Source organism: Mirounga leonina, unplaced genomic scaffold (genome assembly GCF_011800145.1).
Source record: "Mirounga leonina isolate KUSES-001 unplaced genomic scaffold, KU_Mleo_1.0 Mir_178, whole genome shotgun sequence".
In the NCBI taxonomy this organism is placed as follows: Eukaryota; Metazoa; Chordata; class Mammalia; order Carnivora; family Phocidae; genus Mirounga; species Mirounga leonina.
In genome coordinates, this window is record NW_023270464.1 from 23,370,930 (window position 1) to 23,393,588 (window position 22,659).

At 55.6% G+C, this 22,659-nt stretch overlaps 1 protein-coding gene across 5 annotated transcripts in view; it reads left to right on the plus strand.

Moving 5' to 3' along the window:
* The first annotated feature begins 207 nt into the window (after positions 1 to 207).
* SEMA4B (semaphorin 4B) overlaps positions 208 to 22,659 on the plus strand; it is a 37,178-nt gene continuing 14,726 nt past the window's right edge. The window contains exons 1-5 of one of the 5 annotated variants that reach the window (XM_035024147.1): positions 208 to 338; positions 3,727 to 3,856; positions 7,309 to 7,466; positions 12,317 to 12,410; positions 12,899 to 13,132. In XM_035024147.1, coding sequence (XP_034880038.1) covers positions 12,994 to 13,132 — 139 coding nt within the window. In that variant the 5' untranslated portion in view covers positions 208 to 338; positions 3,727 to 3,856; positions 7,309 to 7,466; positions 12,317 to 12,410; positions 12,899 to 12,993. Of the gene's footprint in view, positions 339 to 3,142; positions 3,268 to 3,390; positions 3,553 to 3,595; positions 3,857 to 6,678; positions 7,467 to 12,316; positions 12,411 to 12,898; positions 13,133 to 22,659 lie in introns of those variants that run through there. The other 4 variants (XM_035024148.1, XM_035024149.1, XM_035024146.1 and 1 more) reach the window with 4 other exon arrangements.

Consider the following 22,659-nt stretch of genomic DNA (forward strand, 5'->3'; position numbering starts at 1 on the left):
GCTGGGGGAGGCGGGCACAGCGGCGAGAGCGGAGTGGCCGTCCCCGCCCGAGGCGGGTGGCAGCGGCGGGGCCCTGCTGGGCGGCGGGCGAGCCCGAGGGCGCCTCCGGACAGTTCCCATAAACGGGGGCGGGGCGGGGCGGGGCTTGGCCGCGGCCCCGCATTTCCGGGGACGCCGCGCGGCACGGAGGGTGTTGGCGGGGACACTGCGTCCCCCGGGAGTGCGTCGGGCCGGCCAGGCAGGCGGGGCGAGCCTGGGGGCGGCCCGGGAAGAGGAGCCGCGCGGGAGAGGTGGCCCTGCCGTGGGCGGTGGTCGCGCGGGGGCCGTGACCCTCGCAGGTAGGCGCAGGGGGCGGGGCGGCCGGGGGCCGAGGCCCTGGGAGAGGGACGGACGAGGGCGAGGCCGCCGCCGCCGCCCCCGCTTCCCGCCGGGCCCCTCCCCCGAGAGGGCGCCACCTGCACGCTCTGATGGGCACCGGCGCCAGCCACTGGGGAGCTTGTTGCCGTGGCAGCGCGGGAGGCTGGGCCCCCGTTCCCATGGCCACCCGAGGCCTCGGCGCGGAGTCCTTTTAGCAGCGCCTTACACCTACTCCTTACTCGCAAATCTGGAATGGAGAGAGAGGCAGGAATCCTGGCCTGGGAGGGCAATCACTTGGGATTTGGAAAAAGCCTGGGCCCTTCCTCGTAATGGTCGTGGTGTGGCCTTCGAATTAGGCTTTTGTCCTGGCTGTTTCTGTCTGAGTGACACGTGGATGTAGGGGTTAGGAAGGAAAGACGTTGGGATCCTGGAAACGAGGCTGATCTGGTGGCCACTCTGGAGTCGTTCTGGTCTGGCCAAAAGACTCAGAATCCCTACAGCCCCCCGGGGAAGGTCTTCAGCCCTCTGCTCATAGCTCCCAACCTGATTGTGAGTAGGTAATTTGACTTAGGAATCATAGGGTTCTTTTTTTTTTTTTTGAGACAGAGAGAACGAGAGAGAGAGCACATGAGAGGGGGGAGGGTCAGAGGCAGAAGCAGGCTCCCTGCCGAGCAGGGAGCCCGATGCGGGACTCGATCCCGGGATTCCAGGATCACGACCTGAGCCGAAGGCAGTTGCTTAACCAACTGAGCCACCCAGGCGCCCGGGAATCATAGGATTCTTGTTAAGAGTCAAATGCCGCAAGAACGGAGAAGGGCATACTTTTTTAAAAATTGTGGTGCTTTTTTTTTCCATTGATGCTTTAGAACTGAAAGAGATTCAGGAATCCACCTAGTTGCACCTTCTTACTTTCATAAGAGAAACTGGACCCAGAGAAGTTAAATTACTTCCCAAGATGACAGTGGGTTGGGAAGGTCAGCATTTGAGGCCAGTATCCTGACTTAAGGGCTATGGCTGTTGCCTTTTTGGTTATTTTGCTGAAGCTCAGGGAAGTCTGGGATAAGTCCCCTGGCAACCCTGCGGCTCAAGCTTTTCGTGACAGGTGACCTAAAGACCGGCCGTGGAGGCTGGAGCCTTGGGGAGAGTTGAAAGAACCCCTCTCCCTTGTGCGTCAGTCCTGTGCCTTGGGGCTCTTGCTTTAATATGATATTTGACAGGATTGCCTTAAATAAAGCCCCAGGAGCCGCGCATTCAGCAGCTCTCCAAAATACCGTTTCTTCTGAAGCCAACAGATCTGTTCAGACTGTATGAGCACCCTTTGGCTGCCCTAAAGCAGGGAAGTGGGACTTCCCCCCATCAGTGAGGTGCCTTTTCCTTTGAAAAAGTTAAGAGGGAGGTGGGAAGAGATCCAGGAAGGAACACTTGAATGAATCATTTGGAAATGATTCGAGGCAGTCAGCTAGAGCAGAAAACTCACGTATTCATTTATTAAACATTTACTGGGTACCCACTGTTTGCAAGCTCTGCACTGGGGCAGAAGATTAAAAACCTGTGTTAGGCAGGCGTGGTCCCTACACTCAAGAAGCTTGTAAAAGAGATGGCCAGAGAGAAATGTGACGTGTAAATGAGCATGTCACTAGAGCACAATGCGTGCCTTAATGGAAATCTGAGCACAGGGCAGCGGAGCCCAGAGGAGCGGCTCCGGAAATCAGCTGAAAACAGCATGAGTCTAGCCTGCACCGCCTGGGAGCACTTCTGGGGCTCTGCCAAGGGGGCCCTGGCCAGTACCTTTGCTGGGAGACAAAGGAATGAGTGAGTGAAAGTGTCTAGACAAATGTGGCCCAGGATGGGGATTCTCAGGAAAGAAGAGTTTTAGGGACCCTGATAAACTGGAAACTCTATGAAGGCAGCGACCTGTCTGTTTCCTTCAGTTTCGGCAGCGCTTACAAGGTAACACGTGGACAAGAAAGATTTGTTGAGCGGATGAAAGAAGGAAGGAAGGGAATAAAAGAGGGAGGGAATGGGGGAGAAGAGGAAGGAAGGAAGGAAGGAAAGGGACAGTAGTTTATATGATTAAGAAGAGGATGGCTGTAAGTTGAGACAAAACCCTGGTTGAAATTCTAACTACAGGTTCTGGAGTCAGATCTGGGTTCTGGTGCTACGCCTGACTTACCGCTTGTGTGACCTTAGGAAGTCCCTGAACCTCTCTGTGCCCCAGTTTCTCACCTCAGGAGTGGGGATATAGTAATTCCTATCTCTCTCTGTTGTGAGAATTACATAAAAGATTGAACAGAAAAAGCTCAGCACAGTGTCTGCCTCAGTGAGTAGTAAGTATTCAGTAATAGCCTTACAAACGTCAACTTTGCTTTAGGTGAAATAGTTTGCCAAGCAATTCATGTCAAGGTTATAAAACTACTCCAAAAATGAGATAAATAATTTCTTTTTACCTGATAAAGGCTAATTGTGAAAGGTGCCTGTGTCTGCAGATTAACATACCTCAAAGAAATGGTTCTTTACCTTTTTTTTTAAAGATTTTCTTTATTTATTTGACAGAGACACAGCAAGAGAGGGAACACAAGCAGGGGGAGCGGGAGAGGGAGAAGCAGGCTTCCCGCGGAGCAGGGAGACTGATGTGGGGCTCGATCCCAGGACCCTGGGATCATGACCTGAGCCGAAGGCAGACGCTTAACCGCTGAGCCACCCAGGCACCCCGGTTCTTTACCTTTTTTTTTTGTAGGGGGAAGGGAACAGTGATCTTTTTGAAAGCAGATGAAAGCTCTGCTCTCACCAGAGACCACATATCATTCTCAGGGTTCATAGCTCTCTGAAGCCCGCCCTTGCTGCTCATAGGCTGTCATGAAAGAACTGAGGCAGAATTCACAGAGGAAGAGCCTGGGAAGAGAGAGCAAGGTGGGCCTGCTCTCATTCAGGGGGTTTGTGGGGTCCCTGCAGAAGCCACAGCTGGAGGAGCTGGAGCTCTGCCTATGCAGCTGGGTGGTCCAGGCCCCGGGCCCAGGTCCCCTAGAGACCCTCCTCTGCTTCGGACAAGCTGGGCCCACTTGGAGCTTCATAGTGTCCTCCGGCCTGATGCTTCCTCACAACGCATCAACGGGGCTGCCGGGAGTCCTGGGCCAGGGTGCCTGTGTGCAAGACAGTTGTCCCAGCACGGATCCTTGGTGTCCCCACACCAGCTCTGTGAGTGTTGTCTCTTAATACCACTGCTTTAGGGTGTGGCAGGTGGGGACACCTCCCTCCACCATGACCAAACAGGACAGTAGTCCTCTCTTTAGAGTTGCAGGAAATCCGTGGAACCTGCCTGTCTATCCCCCACCACCCTGATGGGCTCGCTTGTCTTGGCCCACTCTGTAGGAAGCCGTGGAACCAAGAGCAAGGTGATCTCTCTGGCAGCCACCGGGTGACCCGAGGTGACCAGGAAACTACAGGGGTCAGAGAGCCCCTCATCTTTGTGAAGGGAGAGCCTTGGGCTTCCGGAAAGGAGGTTAGTTTCCTGGGGTGGAGGAAGGGCCCTGACCCGGGCCTTCTTTCCCTTCGTGGGGCAATGGCCAGGAGTCTGGAGCTCAGAGTGGGATTCAAGGAGGAAGAACTTGGTGGCAAAGGGGGCAATGGATTCCTGATTTCTTGGCATCTTGGGAAGGGAGGGGCCTCAGGCCTGATAAGCCAAAATGGAAACCGAGCTTTCCTAGATCCTTAGAACATCTACCTCCCACCTAAGAGTGGATGCTGTGGCGTCAGAGAAGGAGAGTCCTTGAGCAGTCACTGCGCCTCTTCTGGGTGGCAGGTGCCAAGCATCAGCCAGGCCAACTCCCCAGGCCCCCTAGGCGCCCCCTGTGAGCAGGACTGCAGGCCCAGGCAGACAGGCGCCCCCACCGCCCCCCGCAACTGGTACTGGGGGCAGGGGAGTGACAGTGGTAATGTCATGTTCTACCCTGTCAGGACTGGGACAGGTTGAGCCCTGCTGGTTGCACCCCAGCCCTGTGGGCCACCCCCAGGGAGTGGCCAACTCAGGCCCCAACAGGCCCTGGTGGGGCTGGCACTGGGGCGGGGGGTAGGCTGTTCACCACAGGGAGCGCGGCGGGGGCCCGGGCTGGGCAGGCCGGTTCCTTCTGCCCTGGGGAGTTGCAGACTCAGCACTCGGCTTGCAGGAGGCAGCTGAACCCGAGGGGAGAGGCCAGAAGGGGCTCCTCGGGGCCGGGCGTGTAAGATGGTTAAGAGTTACCGGGGTCGTGGCAACTTGCGGGTAGGGGAGGCGAGCCGCCGCCTCAGGAAGCCTGGCTCTGCTTGGGGGGCGCTCACCGCGGGCCTCACCTCCGGTGCCCAGATGTCAGGGACTCTGCTCAGTTCTGCTCAGCCCCGGGAGGGACTGCTGGCGTTCCCATCTCACAGATGAGGAAGCTGAGGCTCAGGGACATCGTGTGGCTGACTCGCAGCCCACAGAGTAACGGATGGTGCTGACATTCTTTGGACAGAACTGGCATGCTTCGCAACTGGATCCTACCACCTACCAGAGCCAGAAACCCAGGGACCAGTGGAGGGGTCAGAACAGAGTGGGGGTCGGGGATGAGGCCATTTCCATGTATTGCCAGACGCTGGTTAAAAGCTGCCCACGAGGCCTGAAGGCAGTGCTGGTGCTGGCCCCCGTGAATGCCCTCTGCTGCAGAGGGCGCTGCCCCCGGGAGGCTCCCAGGCCCCAGGATCTGGAAGTCACTGGCCGATTTAAAAGCACACCCGGTATGCCAGCTGGTGTCGCTTCCTCATCAAAATGTATTGATGCCGTTGCCCAGCCCCTGGGGAGGAGACACCAGCAGCGTGCCCAGCCAGGGGGTGGGGGGGCAGCTGCAGCTGCAGCCTGCCATCAGAGGACGGCCCAGGGCTACGAGGGGATGGTGGCAGGGGGCCAAGGCCCGGGGAGCTGGGCCGCAGCCCGTGCGTGTCTGTGAGGCCTGGCCAGGCAGCCTGCCAGCAGAGCCCGGGACGGGGAGGAGCACGGTGCCACTCCAGAGCAGGGGTGGATGGGACCTCTGGGTTCAGGCTTCACCGGGCTTTGGCAGGAGGCCCCTCCCCCGTGGCCAACAAACAAAGCAGTGACTCCCAGAGTAGAACTGTGGGAGCTGGAAAGCAAGGTTGCCCTGGGTGGGAATGAGAGCAGGCGGGCCTGGCCAGGGGCTGCCTGGCAGGAGCCATCCGTGCCCGAGGACGTGGCTGGCCTGCACCTGGGCAGGGCCTGTGCCTGCAGACGATGAACGATGAGTGATTGCTTGGGAAGCTGGCAGTGTCCTGACCACGGCACTGCCAGCACTCTGCCCAGCCTAGGCCCGGGCCGTCTTCCTTTGTGCTAAGCAGGTTAGAGAGGCAATGGGCACATGAGTTTGTGTGCTTTACCTTTTTACCCTTCTTCTCCTCTTCGAGCCTCTTATTTCTCTTCATTCTCTCCCTCTTCTGTAGCTCTTCTCATCTTTTTAAAACAATTTTTATTTACTTGGGGCGCCTGGGTGGCCCAGATGGGCTCAGGTGGTTAAGCATCTACTTTTGGCTCAGGTCATGCATGATCTCTGGGCCCTGGGATCGAGCCCTGTGTCGGGCTTCTGGCTCAGCCGGGAGTCTGCTTCTCCCTCTCCCTTTGCCCTTCCCCCTGCTTATGCTTGCGCTCTCTCTCTCTCTCTCGAGTAAAATCTTAAAAAAAAAAAAAAAAAGATTTTATTTAGAGAGTGTATGAGTAGGGGAGGGACAGAGGGAGAGAGAAGAATCCCAAGCCGACTCCATGCTGAGCCCGGAGCCCGACACAGGGTTCGATCCCACGACCTTGAGGTCATGACCTGAGCCAAAATCAAGAGTCAGATGCTTAACTGACTGAGCCACCCAGGTGCCCCTGTAGTTCTTCCCATTTTGTTCTTCTCCCACCTGATCCTACAGGTGAGTTGTTGTTGTTTTTTAACCTTTTGGCTTCTTTGTTTTTGTTTTTTGTTTTTCCCATGATAACAGGTATAAGATATGAATTTACATACCGGAAAATGCACAGATCTTTAGTGTACAGCTCAAAACATGTTAACATTTGTATACACTTGTGAAACCAACACCCAGATCAAGATAGAGAATATTCTGGCCATCCCTAAAGTTTCCTTCTCTGCCTACTAGGCATGTGCCCCCTAGTCTGAACATCTCTCACCATCGAGAAGTTTCATTTGGCCCCTTTGGATATATTCTTGTACACATTTTATCTCTCATTTTTGTGTTTTTGTCTTCCTTCTACGTGTGTCTGTGTCTGTGCCAGAGAGAGGGAGAGAAAAGGAGAGACTGGGAGGGAGAGACAGAGAGAAGAAACCCAGGGGAGGATGGGAGGATGGAAAGGGCAAGGGCTGTGTGAGTGTGAATGGGGAAAGAGAGGGCCAGGCTTGACGACTTCATCTTGCTGGCTGGGGGCACAGAAGCGTTGCTTTTCTCTTCGTCTCTTATGCTGCCTTTCCAAGCCGCCCCTGAGCTCTTTATAAACCCCGATGTTCTGGCCAAGAAAGACTTGCCTACATCCAAGAGTGGCAGAGGGGAGCAGGGCACACAGCGTTGGCTTGGGAACCACTCTTTATCCCACAGGAAGTCAGCTCAAATGAGGTCTCTCTCAGTCAGTCATCCTCCTGTTTTTTCTAGTCTGGGGGAGAACAAATTAGCATGCTAACGGAAGACAGAGGAGCCCACAAGGGCCGAGGTTGCCATATTGGGGGCATGGATTGGAGGGTACTCCTCCAGGTCCCTCATTTCGTCAGCCCTGCTAGAGTGCCATGCTAGGCAGTGGGGGTTCCAAAGATATGTCTAGTCACTGTCCTCAAGAGACTCGCTACCCAGTTGGCAGACAACATACGTGAAGCATTTGAGCAACCACGAACAGGGTGTAATTACCCACCAAGCGAGGCCGCATCAGCCTCTGCCTCTTCTCCTCAGGGATGAGCAGAGCAGCCAGACAACCCGTGTGTTGCCAAGACACTGAGGCACACCAGCCTCACTGCCATTTGGGGAGCGAGCTGATGCAGAGATCCGGGCACCCACCAGCTGCTAATTGAGCACGTGCCACTCACCAGCCCCTGTTCCGGTTAAGAATGGTAAGGAGAAGCCCAAAGGAAATGCGGTAGCTAGTACCTTGATTTCAACAAGGTTTCTCACAACTGTTTCATAATATTCTTGTGGATAATATGGAGGATTGTGGGCTGAGGAGTGCAGGTCGGAGGACACATAGCTGGTTGTTCAACCTACAAAGGATATTGATCAGTTTCCACCCTGATAGAGGTCTCTAGTGGCCCTGGGCTCTGCTTTTGGCCCCCTCCTATCTGGTTTTTCCCCCTAAAACTTACAAACCCCTGAAACACCTGGAACTTTTCTATATCAACTAATTGTATTAAAACTTTGTGACAGTCACACTCACTCTAACACACACACACACATTTTTGCTGAATCATTGGAAAGTAGGTTGCAGACATGACACTTCACCTCTACAAACTTCAGCAGGCATCTCTGAAGGATGATAACATTCCCCTAAAACCACAGTGCCATTATCATACCAAAGAAAATGAGCAACAGTGCCGTAATACCTAAGACATGGTGCATCGTAACATTTTCCCCGATTCTGAATGGCTTTCTTTTTTTTTTCTTTCAAGATTCCATCAATGTTCACATATTTCTTCTGGTTATCATGTCTCTTTTCGTTTCTTGACCTAAAATAGTCCCTTGTCTTTTTTATCTTTCACCGGGTTGAGCTTTTTGAAGAGTCCAAGCTAGTTTTCTTTGGTATCTGATTGTGTCCTTATCATTAGATCTGGGTTTGCCAGAAGTGCTCTAAGGACTGATGATGTTGTGTATTTCTTATTGCATCATATCAGGAGGTAAATGCATCAGGCACTTGCATTACTGGTGATGCTGCTTTATTTATTTTTTTAAAGATTTTATTTATTTATTTGAGAGAGAGAGAGAGGGAGCGCATGAACAGAGGGAGAGGGAGAAGGAGACTCCCTGCCGAGCAGGGAGCCCCACGAAGGGCTCCATCCCAAGACCCTGGGATCATGACCTGAGCCAAAGGCAGGCGCTTGACTGACTGAGCCACCCAGGCGCCCCCGGTGATGCTACTTTGGGCCACTTGGTTAAGGTAGTGGCTGCCAGAGTTCTGCCCCAGAGATACATTTTCCTTTTGGTAATGAGTAAGTCACTTGTAGGACAGACTTTGAGACCTTGTTCATATACAGTTTCCCAAAAATCTTTTACCCAGTGGCTTAGCATCTGCTGATTACCCTTGCTTTTTTTTTTTTTTTTTAAGATTTTATTTATTTATTTGAGACAGAGAGCATGAGAGGGAGGAGGGTCAGAGGGAGAAGCAGACTCCCTGCCGAGCAGGGAGCCCGATGCGGGACTCGATCCCGGGACTCCAGGATCATGACCTGAGCCGAAGGCAGTCGCCCAACCAACTGAGCCACCCAGGCGCCCCTGATTACCCTTGCTTGAATCGAGGCTTTCTGAAGTCTACTCTTTCTTCTACATTCATCAGCCAACATTCTTCTATAAAGAAAAGCTTCCTTTCTACCTCTTTTCTTTCTCTCTGTGTGTTTTCCTGAGTTTCACTGCAGACTAATGGATTGTTTTATTTTGATACATTAGGACCCATTACTTCAGTATGCTTTTTGAGTCTCAAATTATCTCAGGTTTAGTCATCAAGCTGGGCCCATGTCCTTTTGACGTGACCCCATTAGTCTTTCATCACTTCCTTGCTTTTTGGCCCAACAAAATGTCCCAGGCCTGCCTTCCCCAGGGAGACCTGGTACCTTTTGTTGGAGAGTGGGCAATAGGTCTGCTCACCTAGTATTTTTTTTTTTTTTTTAAGATTTTAAGTAGTCTCTACACCCAACATGGGGATTGAACTTACAACCCCAAGATCAAGAGCCTCACGCTCTACCGACTGAGCCAGCCAGGCACCCCTGACACCCAATATTTTTTATCAATGACTCGGATAAAGGATAAGAAATGATTACCAAATTTACTGATGAGGGAAATCAAACTGGGAAGGGAAGTCAAATTCTATGATAATAGAATGAATACTCAAAATGACCTCAATAGGATGAAATTTGGACCAGAACTAGTAGATTTAAAGGAGATCAATATGAAGTCCTGTGCTTAGGTTGAAAATGTTAATTGCATAATTTGAGGTTTGGGGGAACTCTTTACTAGATGAAAGTTGATATAGAAAAGTAGCTCTGGTTGTTAGCTGACATGAGCCAGCAGTATTCCATGACTCTTGGGTTACATCCATCCATCCATCCATTCATTCATTCATTCGTGTAGCCAGTACTTATTGAGGGTCTGCCATACGCCAGGCACTGTTCTAGAAGTTTGGGCCATGTTAGTTAACTAGCCGAATAAGCAAAAATCCCTGCCCTCCTTTGGGGCGCCTGGGTGGCTCAGTCGGTTAAGCGTCTGCCTTCAGCTCAGGTCATGATCCCAGGGTCCTGGGATCGAGCTCCGCATAGGGCTTCTTGCTCGGTGGGGAGTCTGCTTCTCCTTCTCCCTCTTCTGCTCCCCCTGTTTGTGCTCTCTCTCTCTCTGTAAAATAAACAAAATCTTAAGAAAAAAAAAAAATCCCTGCCCTCCTCAGTCAACATTCTTGGTGCTGGGGAGTGGGGTCAGGTGGGGATTTCAGGCAATAATGAAAAACCACAGCAAAGGTGATGAGTGCTTTGAAAAATTTTCTCCAGGTAAGGGGATATGGGTGGAAGTTCAGATTCTTCAAGAAGGTGATCTTTGAGCAAGGATCTGAAGGAAGCAAGGGACTCAATCATGTGGCTATCTGGGGGAAGAGTGCCCCAGGTGGAGGGAGTAGCCAGGACAAAGGTCCTAAGAGGAGTGGTGGGGGTGTGCCTGAAGTAGAGTGAGTAGGGGGAGAGCAGTGGAGGATGTGGTGGGGGTGAGAATGACACAGGGCCTTGTACACCACTGTAAGTCTTTGGCTTTTATTCTGAGTGAGACAGGGAACCCTTGGAGGGTTTCAAGCAAAGGAGTGCCATGACCTTACTGGTTTTGAAAGATTCTGGTTGGGCGCCTGGGTGGCTCAGATGGTTAAACGTCTGCCTTCGGCTCAGGTCATGATCCCAGGGTCCTGGGATCGAGCCCCCACATCGGGCTCCTGGCTCAGCGAGGAGCCTGCTTCTCCCTCTCCCTCTGCCTCTCTCCCTGCTCATGCTTTCCCTCTCTCTCTGTATCTCTGTGTCTCAAATGAATAAATAAAATCTTTAAAAAAAAAAAAAAGAAAGATTCTGGTTGCTGAGTTGAGAATAGGTTGCAGGGAAGCAGAGGTAGCAGTTAGGAGGAACTTGCAGTAACCAGGAGAAAGAGGGTGCTGATAGTGACCCCCCCCACACACACACACACTGGGAGGTGGTGAATGGTCAGATTATGGATTTCCTAGTGGGTCAGATGTGAGGAAATGAAAGAAAGTAGTTAAGCAGCTTGAAGATGGACTTGCCTTTAAATGAGATGGAGAAAGCTCACAGAGGAAGAACCCATTTTGGGGAGGGAGAGGGGAGAGATCAGGAGCTTAGTGTAGGACATGTTGGATATGAGATGCCTGACGGACAAGACAGCCCGGTAGAAATGTTGAGGCCATCTGGAGTTCGGGACAGAGGTCCTGACTGCAGATGGAAGCCTGAGTATAATTGGCTAAGAAACAGATTGATACCATTAATAGAGGTGAAGTGTCCAAGGCCTGCAATGCTAGAAGCTCTAGTGGTTGGTGCTGCCCACACCCCGTATGGAATTGTGTGTCCAGTGCTGGGAGCCCCTTTATAAAAAGGATGCTACTAGCCTGGACCGTGTCCACAGAAGGGTGTTAGGATGGCGGAGGTACAGAAATCACAGAGCATGAGGAAGCCTGACTAGGAGAGGAGACCTGGGATGGGACCATGTGGGTGCTGTGCCCATCTCCTGACAGCCACCCTGTGGGAGAGGAAGTGACAGGCCCTGGCAGTGGGGTGAAAGCAACAGGTGGTGGCTCTGAGGAGGCTAGTTATGTCTGGGGGTGAAGAGGAACTTTCCAGCCAGTTTCTGGAGAAACCATCACCACTGCCAGGAAATGACTAGCCTAGCGGAGGTTTTCAAACTACCTCTGACTTGAAGTACAGGAAGAATTACATTTTACTGCAATCCTGTGCACCTTTAGGAAAAGTTGAAACACGTTTCCCAACACTTTCTGATCTTCCGTGATCATTGCACTTTGATATTTGCTATTCTGCCTTTTTCCTTAAGATTTTATTTATTTGGGGCGCCTGGGTGGTTCGGTCGGTTGAGCGGCTGCCTTCGGCTCGGGTCGTGATCCCAGAGTCCTGGGATCGAGCCCCACATCGGGCTCCCTGCTCAGTGGAGAGCCTGTTTCTCCCTCTCCCTCTGCCTGCCTCTCTGCCTACTTGTGCTTTCTCTCTCTCTCTCTGTCAAATAAATAAATAAAATCTTAAAAAAAAAAAGATTTTATTTATTTGAGAGAGCGCGCGTGAGCACAAGCAGGGGGAGCAGCAGAGGAAGAGGAAGAGGGAGAGGGAGAAGCGGGCTCCGCAGGGAGCCCGACCTGCTGCTGGATCACAGGACCTCGGGATCACGACCTGAGCGGAAGGCAGACGCTTACCGGACTGAGCCACCCAGGCTATTCTGCTTTTTTAATGCCGATAGGGACCCACTAGGGGGTCCAGTCTGCAGTTTAAACCACCACCCCCCTCCAGTCTCAGCAGAACTAAGCCCCATCCCTGAGGATGTTAGGAGCCAGGAGGATTGTGGTGGGTGCCTGTGGGATTCCACTCCAGCCTGAGGGAGTACTTTCACCTGCCAGGCAACGTGCAGCCTGTGGAGGAGGTCAGTCGTCCTTCACAGTACATTACATGTAGTTATCCCACTTAAGCTAATCTTGCCCGCCCGCCCCTCCAAGGTTTGGCTTCGTATGGACATCTAGACGGGGATGACCCCGCAGGGTACCTAGATCAAGCTCTGAGCCTGGAGTGAACGCCCAGCCAAGACCTCAGGTGGGTTGACCCGTGCAGAAGTGAAACTCAGAAGCAACTAGCCTCGTCACCAGCACGGGCTTGGCCGATTCATTTGGTCACGGGCAAGTGGGTGCCAGGAGCACCAGCGTGGGGGGTGGAAGGGGTGGAGACCAAGGCCCGACCCGCGGGAGGCGCCCAGGGCGAGAGACCCACACGTTTTCCCAACGGCACGCGCTCAGGGGGCTGCAGAGGAGCCGGAAGGGGTCGGGGAGGCGGTGGGAGGGCCTGCGAGGCGGGGGAGAAGAACCACGGGTCCGCTCTCCGCGCCCCCGTGCTCCTGCGGCCTCGGCGGCGACCGGTTGGCGTCCTCCAGGCGCGCACCGAGCTCGCGCCGCACGCGGCCGCCCCGAGGGAGCAGGGGGCGGGGCGGGAGCGGAGCGGGAGAGGCAGGGCTAGCCGCCCGACTTCCTCCTTCGGCCCCGCCCACCGAGGGCCACGTGACAGCAGCTCCCCCCCACCCCCCCCAGGTCTAGCGGGCGGGGCTGCAGCCCGCGAGTCAAGTTGAGCCACCTGAGCCGGAGCCCGGAGGACGCCGTCGCTCCCCGCTGTCCGGAGCTCCGCGATGGGCCGGGGGAGCCGACCGTGCGCCCCACGGGGCGCCCTGCCGCCCCGGCTGCCGCCGCTGCTCCTCCTGCTCCTGCTGCTGCTGCTGCCGCCGCCGCCGACTCCGGCGCTCGCGCCTCGGATCAGCCTGCCGCTGGGTGAGCGCTGGGGCGACCCCGCGGGGGCGCGGGCTGGGGTCGGGGGGAGGGGAGGCGGCCGGGAGGTGCCTGTGCGGAGGCTGCCGTGACAAAGGAAGGAGGGAGGAGGGGGCCTGTCAGAGGCTTGGGGTCCATTAGGACCCCTCCTTCTTTCGGAGCGCTGCGAGGAGGGAGAGAGAGGAGAGGGCAGCTGTGGGGCCGCGGGCCCCTTTCTTCCCTTCCTTTAGAGGGCGGGGAGGGGGGGTCTCGCGCCCGCTCTGCGTCCAAGCTCGCCCCTCCGTAGGGCGTCCTTTTCGGAGGTGGCAGCCACCCTCCCCCCCCCCCGCCCCCGGTGCTGGCTACCCGCTGGTCCGCCTGCCCATCTGCTTGTCTTTGATGCTGACCAGAGCCAGCCGCGGTGCCGCCCCCGAGGGCGTCTCGGGGTGGAGGGGGCCGTGCTTGCCGTCCCATAAACACTGGGGTTCTGGTATTCCAGCAAGTCGCAGCAGGATTCCCGAGCCGCAGCGGGACAGGAGTCCCATCTTCCCTCCCAGCCCTTCACCCTGGCCTATCGGCGCTGCCCCGGCCCGAACATGGTGGGATCCCTCCGGGGCCCGAGAGCGATCCTACCAGGGATGGGGGCTGCTCTGTGACTCCTAGGCCCCGAGAGAGAATCCTCCTGGGAGTACCATCCTCATTGGTGAGGTCCCTCACCTGGTGCTCATGCCTGCTACTGTGGCCCCTGGCTCTCCCCTGTCCCTACCCCTTTACATCTTGTTGCTTCTCCAGCTTCTCTTTGAAATCAGAGGGACCCGGATTCCAAGCCCATTTCTACTACTGGGCTAGTAATTCCCTTCTCCCTGTGCCCTGGTTTGCTCATCTGCAAAATGGGCACAGTAGTAGGTACCTTGCAAGGCTGTCTTGGAGATTTCATGAAACTGGCTGAGTTCCGTGGGCACAAGCTTTATAGGGGCTCAGTAGATGTTGTTTCTCCAAGCCCTTTAACTTGTTGTCACACTGGGAGAATTAGAATAAAAGACGTATGAATTAGAGGTTACATACTGAAAGTAGACCGGACTTCCTTCTCTCTGCTGCATCCCCACCCCTGAAAACATTCTGTGTACAAAAGGGAAGAGTAGCAGAATCATCACTTAGATTAACTCAGGGTGCTTGTGGCCCTGACTGACCCTGTCTGAAACATTGCAAGACCATGCTGAGAACATAGCCTGGGTTCAAATCCTGCCTCCACCACTTAGGAACCACGTGACCTTGAGCAAGCTACTTAACTCTTCCCGGGCCTTGATTTCCTCATCTTTAAAATGGGATAATAATAGCACATACCTCAAGGTTGTGAGGATTAAATCAGTTTATGTTTGAAAAGTCCTTAGGACAGGGCTTGGTACATGGAAACCGCTCCATAAGTGTTAGCTGGCATTATTGTTAGTGTGAAGCATAGGCTTCATTCCTGCACATCCTGCACAGAGCCAGGGTGACTGCCTGGGGTGGGGGTGGTGCTGGTGTGTTCATCTGACCACAGTCCCTTGGGTGCGCCATCTCATTAAATGAGGATAAACAAGTGTATCCGGACCCGGGCCTACTGCCTTGCCACTTTCTCGGTTGTGGCCACAACTCCCTTTGTCCTTAAACCCTCTTAGCTCTGGCAGGAGGGCAGTAAAGTGGGAACAAATGTTCTGAAGGACTCCATTTATGGCCCTAGGCTAGCTCACAGAGCCATCGCAAGCGCAGCTAATCTTGTGTCCAGCTCTGGAACTGGACGGGGACCACCCAGAGGGTAACTGAAAGGCAGAACTGGGGAGCCGTGAGGGGGAACCAAGAGGGCCTGCGTCCTGAGAGCGGCTAGAACGCTTGGTGGTTATTACCCACATAGCTCTCAGACCTGGCCCACTTCCACAAACCTGTGACTGTTGCCAGGCTCTGTCACACACCAGCGTCCCCCGCACAGGTCAGTTGGTACTCCAGTCTGGATGTCTGTGCATTCCCCTCTCCCAGATCCTTAGGTGAAAATCCAAACTCCCAGAGGACTGAGACACAGGTTCCCCTGTTAGGACTGGCACAGATGGCGCTGCACAGAGGTGTCCCTTGAGAGGTTCAAAGGGCCTAGAAATGCAAGCTGTGGCTCCTAGAAGAAGACAAAGCTTCTGCTGTGTTCCTGAGACTGGGTCTGCCCAGAGGGAGCCTCTTTTCCTAGTCCCCCCAAAGCCCTGGAATAGTTGGCAGCACCCAACATCTGAACTTGTGAGCATACATCCATACTTTACTGATATGGACCACACCCCAGAGGGCCTGCCTCCCTAGACTTCCTCCTGGCCCTTGATACTGGAAGCCCCAGAGGGGAATGCCCTGGTGACTGGACAGGCTCACCTTTGGAGCGTGGCTGCAGGCAGCTTCCTGTCTCATCCTTGGGGGCTTGTTAGATGTTCCTGGCAGCGTGCCTATCCTGTGTAGGCCTGAGGTGACCATGGGGACTCTGGGCACAAGGGCCCACGGCCCCTCCCTCACAGAACAGGGAGAGAGGCATGGAGGGAGAGACTGCACCTCCCTTTCAGGCTACCTGTCCTCCCCTACTGTGCTCCCACCCAAGCTCCCCAAGGGCCCGGATGCCTAGGGACAGTGAGCTGTGTCTGTGGTTTGAAACAAAGTCTCTAGAAGTGGAGCGTCCAGTTCATGTGTGGGGTCCTTTCTAGGGAACTCTCCTCATTGCTGTTAATCCGCAGCAGATTCCTGGGACCGTGAAGGAGGGGATCCCCCATTTGTGGTCTTGTCCAGTGGCCAAGAGGGGGAGGGGAACTGGGGACTCCAGGGCCAGCTGGACAAGGAGAGGCCTTAAAGGGAAGTTACTTGTCTCTGTGGAAGGAATGCTTCAAAGAAGTGTGTGGAATTTTGGTTCTCTTGCGCTGGAAAGCGTAGTTTGACGTTCCAGGACCAAAGGCTCAGAAGAGGAGAGCTGCCGAGTGGAAATAATGGCGCCGGGTGTGTGAGCCGCAAGGCCTCTGCCTCCCAGCCGGGCTGTGTAGAAAGACACAAAGCAAACCTCCTTTGGCTCATGAAAGTCTTATTGAGTTCCCTTATTTGGGCAATTAAGAGGAGTTATTAATTTCCCCCTGCCCCAGAAGTGCCTGTCTGGAAAGGTCTGGACACAGTGTTTCCAAACCAGATTGGAAATAAATCCATAGGCCTTGCGAACCGCAGTCAACAAAACCCCATTGAGCCGGGTAACTGGGCATTGGCACAAATCAGCTGCCTGTCCTCTGACCCCGGAGTGGACACCCAGGGTCATGGTTGCCCCGAGAAGCCCCCAGTGCAGGCCGCTTTCAGAGTCTTGCTGGCTGGTGACAGGCCTTCCTCCTGAATGTGGCCTCAGCTCCACATGAGCGTTTGTCTTCAGCTCTGTCCCATGGCCTGGCATCTTCGTGGCCCCTTCAGAGCCAAGTGGAAAGAGCTGTAACTATGGGCGCTAATAGCCCGGCTTTGAAGACTCACTTGCCTCCTAACTGCACCACCTGGGGCAAGCGGGAATAATGGCAGGACCCATCTCACAGGGCTCTGAGCGGATTACAGGAAGTAATGTATGGAAAGTGTTTGGCCTAGTGCCTGACACGTGCTCCGTCCCCAGTAAAAGGTAGCGGCCTCTGTTCTCTCTGGTGGAAATTCCCTGCCTGCCTCGCTTGGTGAGGTTATTTGCATCCATTTGGGTGACACTGAGCGCTGGCTGTAGGCAGGCCCGCTGCTAGCTGCCAAGACCTGCCAGGTCAGGGAATGGAATAGTGCAGGTCCCACCCCCTGCTCTGGGGTGGAAGACAAAGCAAGTCACCCAAGGGGTCCTGCTGAATTTAGTGCACTTTTTAAGTGCTCCTGGTTCAGCTCTTTGAAGTTCTTCTTTGCCCCTAAGAACTTCCTCTGCCTGGGGGAGGACTGCACCTCTCCCTCTGCCCTGCCCCTCACTGGTTCCACTCTGCCCTGTGCATAACCCACATTCAGCTGGGTGTCGAAATGCCTGTAAGCCAGCCCAGCAAAACTCTAAGCTTGCACAAGTTTGGGGGCACATCTGGATACACCTGCACGTTCATCCTCCACGCAAGGGAGACAGAAGATGGCACAGAGCCTGGAGAAAAGGCTGGACTCGGCTTATGTAGTCACTCTTTCCTTTGTCCCCTTCTAGAGGCTGTGGCCCGACCCCCACCCTGCCGTGGGTGCTCAGGATGGGTGGAGAGGCCTCTGATGGGGCCCTCCCCGTGGGCCCCTGCCCCTCCTCCTTGCATTCTGTCCTCCCGGCCAGGCTCCGCTGTGTCCAGGGTGGAGAGTGGCTCACATGGAGTTTGCCGTCTTGGGACAGATGCCCAAGGTCCCGTAAAGGCTCCACCCCATCTCCCGCCATCCTCAAAGCCATAGGCGAGCCTTTTCTCTGTGCCTAGCCCTATGCAGTCTCCCTGGTCCTTTTCTAGCCGCCACTCCTCTGTGAGCCTCTCCGGTTCGGGGCAGGACCACCTGCAGCCCTGAGGTGGCACAGCCGGCGTCCTCGCGTTTGTGTTGCAGTGTTTCGTGTCTAGAAGAAGGTCAAAAGTAAGGTAGTGGGTATAGAGCTACTGTGAGCGCCAGGCTTAGTTGTCTTGTTTCCCCCTACACGGTGGGTAAAGTTATCCCCATTTTACAGATAAGACAGCTGAGGTTCAGAGAGGTGAAGTATTTTGTCCAAGGCATACGGCTCTGCCTCCCTGAGATCTGACGTGTTCTCTGTGGGATCTCTCTGCTCTGCACTGATGGGTCCTCTGAAAAGCCCATCTTGACGGTTAGTAGGGTTCAGAGAGGTGGGGCTGTGGGGAGGGGGTTTCGGTGGGTCCAATAGACAGAAATTTCTCATTTTATCATAACTGCTACTAAACGGGGGCCAAATGAGCAGATTCCTCTCCTTTTTGGCCTCCCCTTGCTCATCCTCTGAGGGGTGCTAACAGACAGGAAAGAAGGCCGCCCAGGTTGGGGCACCCACTGTGTGCCAGGTGCCGGAGGTGGGGTCGCTCCATCCTGTGGGGGGCCCGAGGCTTGGAGAAGCTAACTCAACGCGGTCAGGGTCGTGCGACTAGAAAGGTTTGGGGTCAAGCTGTGGGCTACAGCTCTCTGACTCGAGAACCACATTCTGTCCGCTAGAACAGCTGCTTCCAGCCTCAGTTGTGAAGTGCGGGGAAGCAGCAGAATGGCCCAGCTTGGCCCTGGAATAGTTGATAGGTTACGTTTGTTCCATCTGGTAAAGAGACATACGGAGGTCACTCCCTGGATGGGAACGGGATCCGGCTGAGGCCCCGGATGGTGTGGCCACGGTGGAAGTACGGTCCACTCAGGAGACCAGGAGCAAACATCTCAGACACAGGTTTGCACCCTGCGGCGGGGTGGGGTGGGGGGGTGGGATGGCAGTCCAGGGCTAGCACGGAAGTAGATTTTCTTTGGCCTCCAAGTGTTTTAGGAAATCTGCATTAGTTGCTGATATTTAAAACTCAGGAAATGTAAGGTAAAAATCCAATTTTCCAGTTCTTCTGAAGTTCTGGCAAGGCTGGGCCCCCAATCCACTTGGCAACATGCATCTGGGGCTGAGCGCTAGCCACCTCTTCAAAGGGGCTCCTGCCTCCAGGCGACTGGAGCCCCACCTGCCCTTGTCCCCTCTCTTCTGCATGAGTGGGCTGCCGAGGTGGCCAGAGTGGTGGGTGTTTACTCAGAGCAAGGGTGGGGAGGAAGGAAGGTGGCAGGAGGAGCAGGGGAGGGTACGGATAGGGTCAGTCCTCATTGTTGGTGGCCCCCTAATCTGGGAGCAGGACTTGGCACTCCTCCACGCTGCATTTATCTGGTCTTTGCGGCAGCCTGGTGAGGGCTCCCTCTCAGGGACAGCAGGTCCCCGTTCCGAGCTGCACGGCTGGTCAGTGATAAGTCAGGACTCACACGTGGGCAGTGCGGCTCCCCTTTACAGCCCTTGTGACCTCTCTCCTGTCTGTCAGCTGTCACGCTTCTGTCTGGGCCCCGAGCTCGCGGGACTGAGTGCTCAGTGCTTTGGGGAGGGGGCCGAGCAGGGCAGTGCTTCTCAGACCCGCTCTTGTGAGCGAGAGGCTTCGGGACCTCTGGGCTGTCCTCTTGGAATCTCAGACCCCTCCCTGGACCAGAGTACCCTGAATTGGGACTTAGCATTCAATGACATGTTCCTTGGACCTTACCTGGCCAGATGATACAAATATGAATAAGCACGTCCTGCTCCTCAAGGAGCTCTTGACTGGGTGGAGGAGACAGACACAGAAAGCCATCGGCAAACCACGTGGCCGGTGCACCGTGAGAGGTGTGAAGGGGAAGTGACGGGCGCAGAGAGGGGGCCCTCGCCCAGCTGGGGATTCAGGAAGGCCTCCTGGAGGAGGTGAAACCAAGCTGAGTCTCAGGATGAGTAGGAATTGGTGAGAAGGAAGGGCGTTGCAGGCCTTGAGTAAAGGCGAGAGAAATAGGACCTGCAGTTGCAGCTTGGTGTCACTCAGTTGAAGCAGGGGAGGGAGATGTGGCGAGGGCTGGCGAGTTTGGGGCTTGGACAGTGGGGCACATTGAGGTTGTCCATACCTGATGGACCAGGACAGTTCCCCGAGAGCCCTGTGGCTGCAGCACAGAGGCTGGGCTGGGGGCAGGGGCCTGTTGGGGGGCTGTGGTGGTATCCCAGGCGGGAAAGGGTGGTGGCCTGGCTCAGGACTGTGGTAGCAAATGGGATAGATTTGGCAAGTATTAAGGAGGGAAAATTGGCAGAATTTGATTATGGATGGGATGTCCGTGGGGTGAAGGAGAGGGAGGAAGGAACCTGTCCAGGTTTCCAGTGGGGGACGCAGGGCACGAGAGCCCAAGCCGAAGGGGGCAGTGGTGGGCGGTGGTCATGGCCAGTCTCCCGCTGGATGGAAGATCTGCACTGATGGCGAGATTTGGGGTTTGCCAGTGTCTGGATTGTTGAAGCAATGGGTGTGGGTGTGTGATCTCGAGGCCAAGGGCAGACCCCAGGGAACAACATGAAAGAGCAGACTCCAGAGCGACGGCAGTTAGGTTAATGACACAGACGCTAGAGCTGCCAGCCCAGGTTCCAATCCTGGCTCCACCACTCTTCCTAACTGGCTGATTGCAGGCAGCTCTCCCCTGAAAACCTCAGGTGGTCAGGCCTCCTTCACAACCACCTTGCCAGGACTCCATGCATTCAATCCATTGAAAATGTGTAGTAGATGTTCCGGTAAATTAGCTCTTGGAGGGATGGAGGCCCAGAAGGAGTGGCAGGGCGACGGGAAGTGACCCTTGAGGCCATTGTGGCCCACACCTATGGGACAGGGGGCCTCCACCAGGCCGGGTGCTGCAGGCCATGCCCTTCAGTGTCTGAAGGTTGGCAGTGAGGTGATGCCTGGCCCCTGGCGAGTGTGGGGCTGGTTGAGGCCTGACTCCCAGTCGGGGTGAGTGGGAGGTGAGGAATGGAGACAGCTCTGGGCGGCTCTTCTTTTTAGGAGTTTGGCTGCAAAGGAGAGTAGGGAGGCACATAGATTTTTAGGCTGAATATTGAAGGAAAAAAACGGCTTTCTGAGAGGCAGAGATTGACAACACGGGACTTGGCCTTGGAGGAGATAGGGAGGCAGTGGGAAATTGAGGTTGTCCATACCTGATGGTCCCAGTTCCTTTTTTTTTTTTTGTAAAGATTTTATTTATTATTTATTTGACAGAGAGAGAGACAGCGAGAGAGGGAACACAAGCAGGGGGAGTGGGAGAGGGAGAAGCAGGCTTCCCGCGGAGCAGGGAGCCCGATGCGGGGCTTGATCCCAGAATCCCAGGGATCATGACCTGAGCCGAAGGCAGACGCTTAACGACTGAGCCACCCGGGCGCCCCTGGTCCCAGTTTCTTCAGGAAACAGGAGACGTGTGTGAGAGGAGGAAGGTGGACTCTTGGGCAGTCGGGAGAGGGGTTATTAGGGAACAGAGGAGCTGCCCTTGGTCCTGGTGGAGGGGAGGCTCCCGAGGTGATGACAGCTCATGACAGGTCCTGGGTTAGGGTACCCGGGGTGGGGGCTGCCTTTGAGGGGTGAGGGGCCACCTGGTGATTCTGGCAGGAGCTCTTGGCCCCCTCGCTGGAAGCCATAGGCGTGGCCATTTGGGAAGTGGGCTTCCCTAAGTGTGCCTGCCCCAGGAACAGGGGATGCTTCTAGGCTGGGTTCCCTTGACTTCTTACCTCTTTCTTGGTTACCCCAGCATAGGGAGGACTTTTGGCCCACAGCCCCTCTTCCCCTGCAGAGAGTAATCCTTCCCTGCTTGGGGGCTTGGCCCGGTAGCCGCCTGGTGACAATTGTTGGGCCCACCGCTTCTGGCCCCTCGGGCTGCCCTGCCCCAGCACTTGGGCGGGGCGGTGTAGAGGCAGGATGTGCGTCCTGGGCGGCTGACGTGCCCTCATTTGCTGCTGAGTCAGTAGTCCTGCCCTAGGAGTGGTGCTCCTGCAGGTACAAGTGGGTCCAGGAGTCCAGTGTGACGCCTTGGGGAGGAAGAGGTGCTCTCACGGAGCCTCTTGGGAGGCTCCCAGGGACTTGTCCTGGGGCCCAGACCCCTCTCTGGGGACTTTGTGATTGGAGCTGAGGGGCAGCCAGCTGCCTCCCTGCCTTGGGGGCACCTTCCTGGCTCTTCACAGAGAAGCTGGCATTTTCTGGCCTCATCCTGCTGGGGCCTGCGGGGGGCAGGATGTTAGGGCCAGGTCAGCGTCAGCCGTGGTGCCAGGAGCCACCGTGGAGAGAAAGCTGGGGTGGTGCTCTGAGTCACGGCCCTGCTGCAGCTCGCTGGTTCGGCTGGGTGGGGACCCTGCTGAGCCCGATTCCTGTCTCACCCCAGAGAGCTCCAAGCTTCCGGCTGAGTCACAGGGAAGGGGAGAAGCTCTAGCTGAGGCTGGGGGCTGAGTTGTTCCCGCACCACTTCCCGCAGAGAGAGCCCCAGGCCCCGGGGGGTGGGGGGGAGTGGGGCCCTGCAGGTCGCTCGGACGTGCCCCGTCCAGCGTGCCCTCTCCAAGGAGGCAGCCCCAGGCCAGCCCCTGTGCTACCTTCCTGGAGCCCCGGGGAAGCCACCAGCTCAGGCCTGCCCAGGGTGGATAGAAAGGTTTCATCCGCCTGGGAAAACCGGCCACAGCCTCAGGCAGACCAGTTTGCTCCCTACTGGCCCAACCCGCTGGGTAGAGGATGTGGGGGATGTGTGAGCAGCACAGGCTGCCCAGGAGAGCACACGAGTCGCCCTCTCAGCCACACGGAGAGCAGCCTAGAAGCTAAGACTGCCCCCGAGGTGTGCTGACACCCCCTCCCAGTCACCTCTACACAAAAAGCAGCCCGGAGCAAACCCACAAGCCTGGACAGGCCTCGTGGTAGGGTGTGCAGACACATGCACGCACGCACGCACCTCAGGGAGGGTCCACCCAGACATCTGTGCCGTGACTCTGGAGGTGACCCCAGGCACCTGGGCAGGGACGCCACTCAGAACACCGGGGGGGGGGGGGGGGGGGGGGGGGGGGG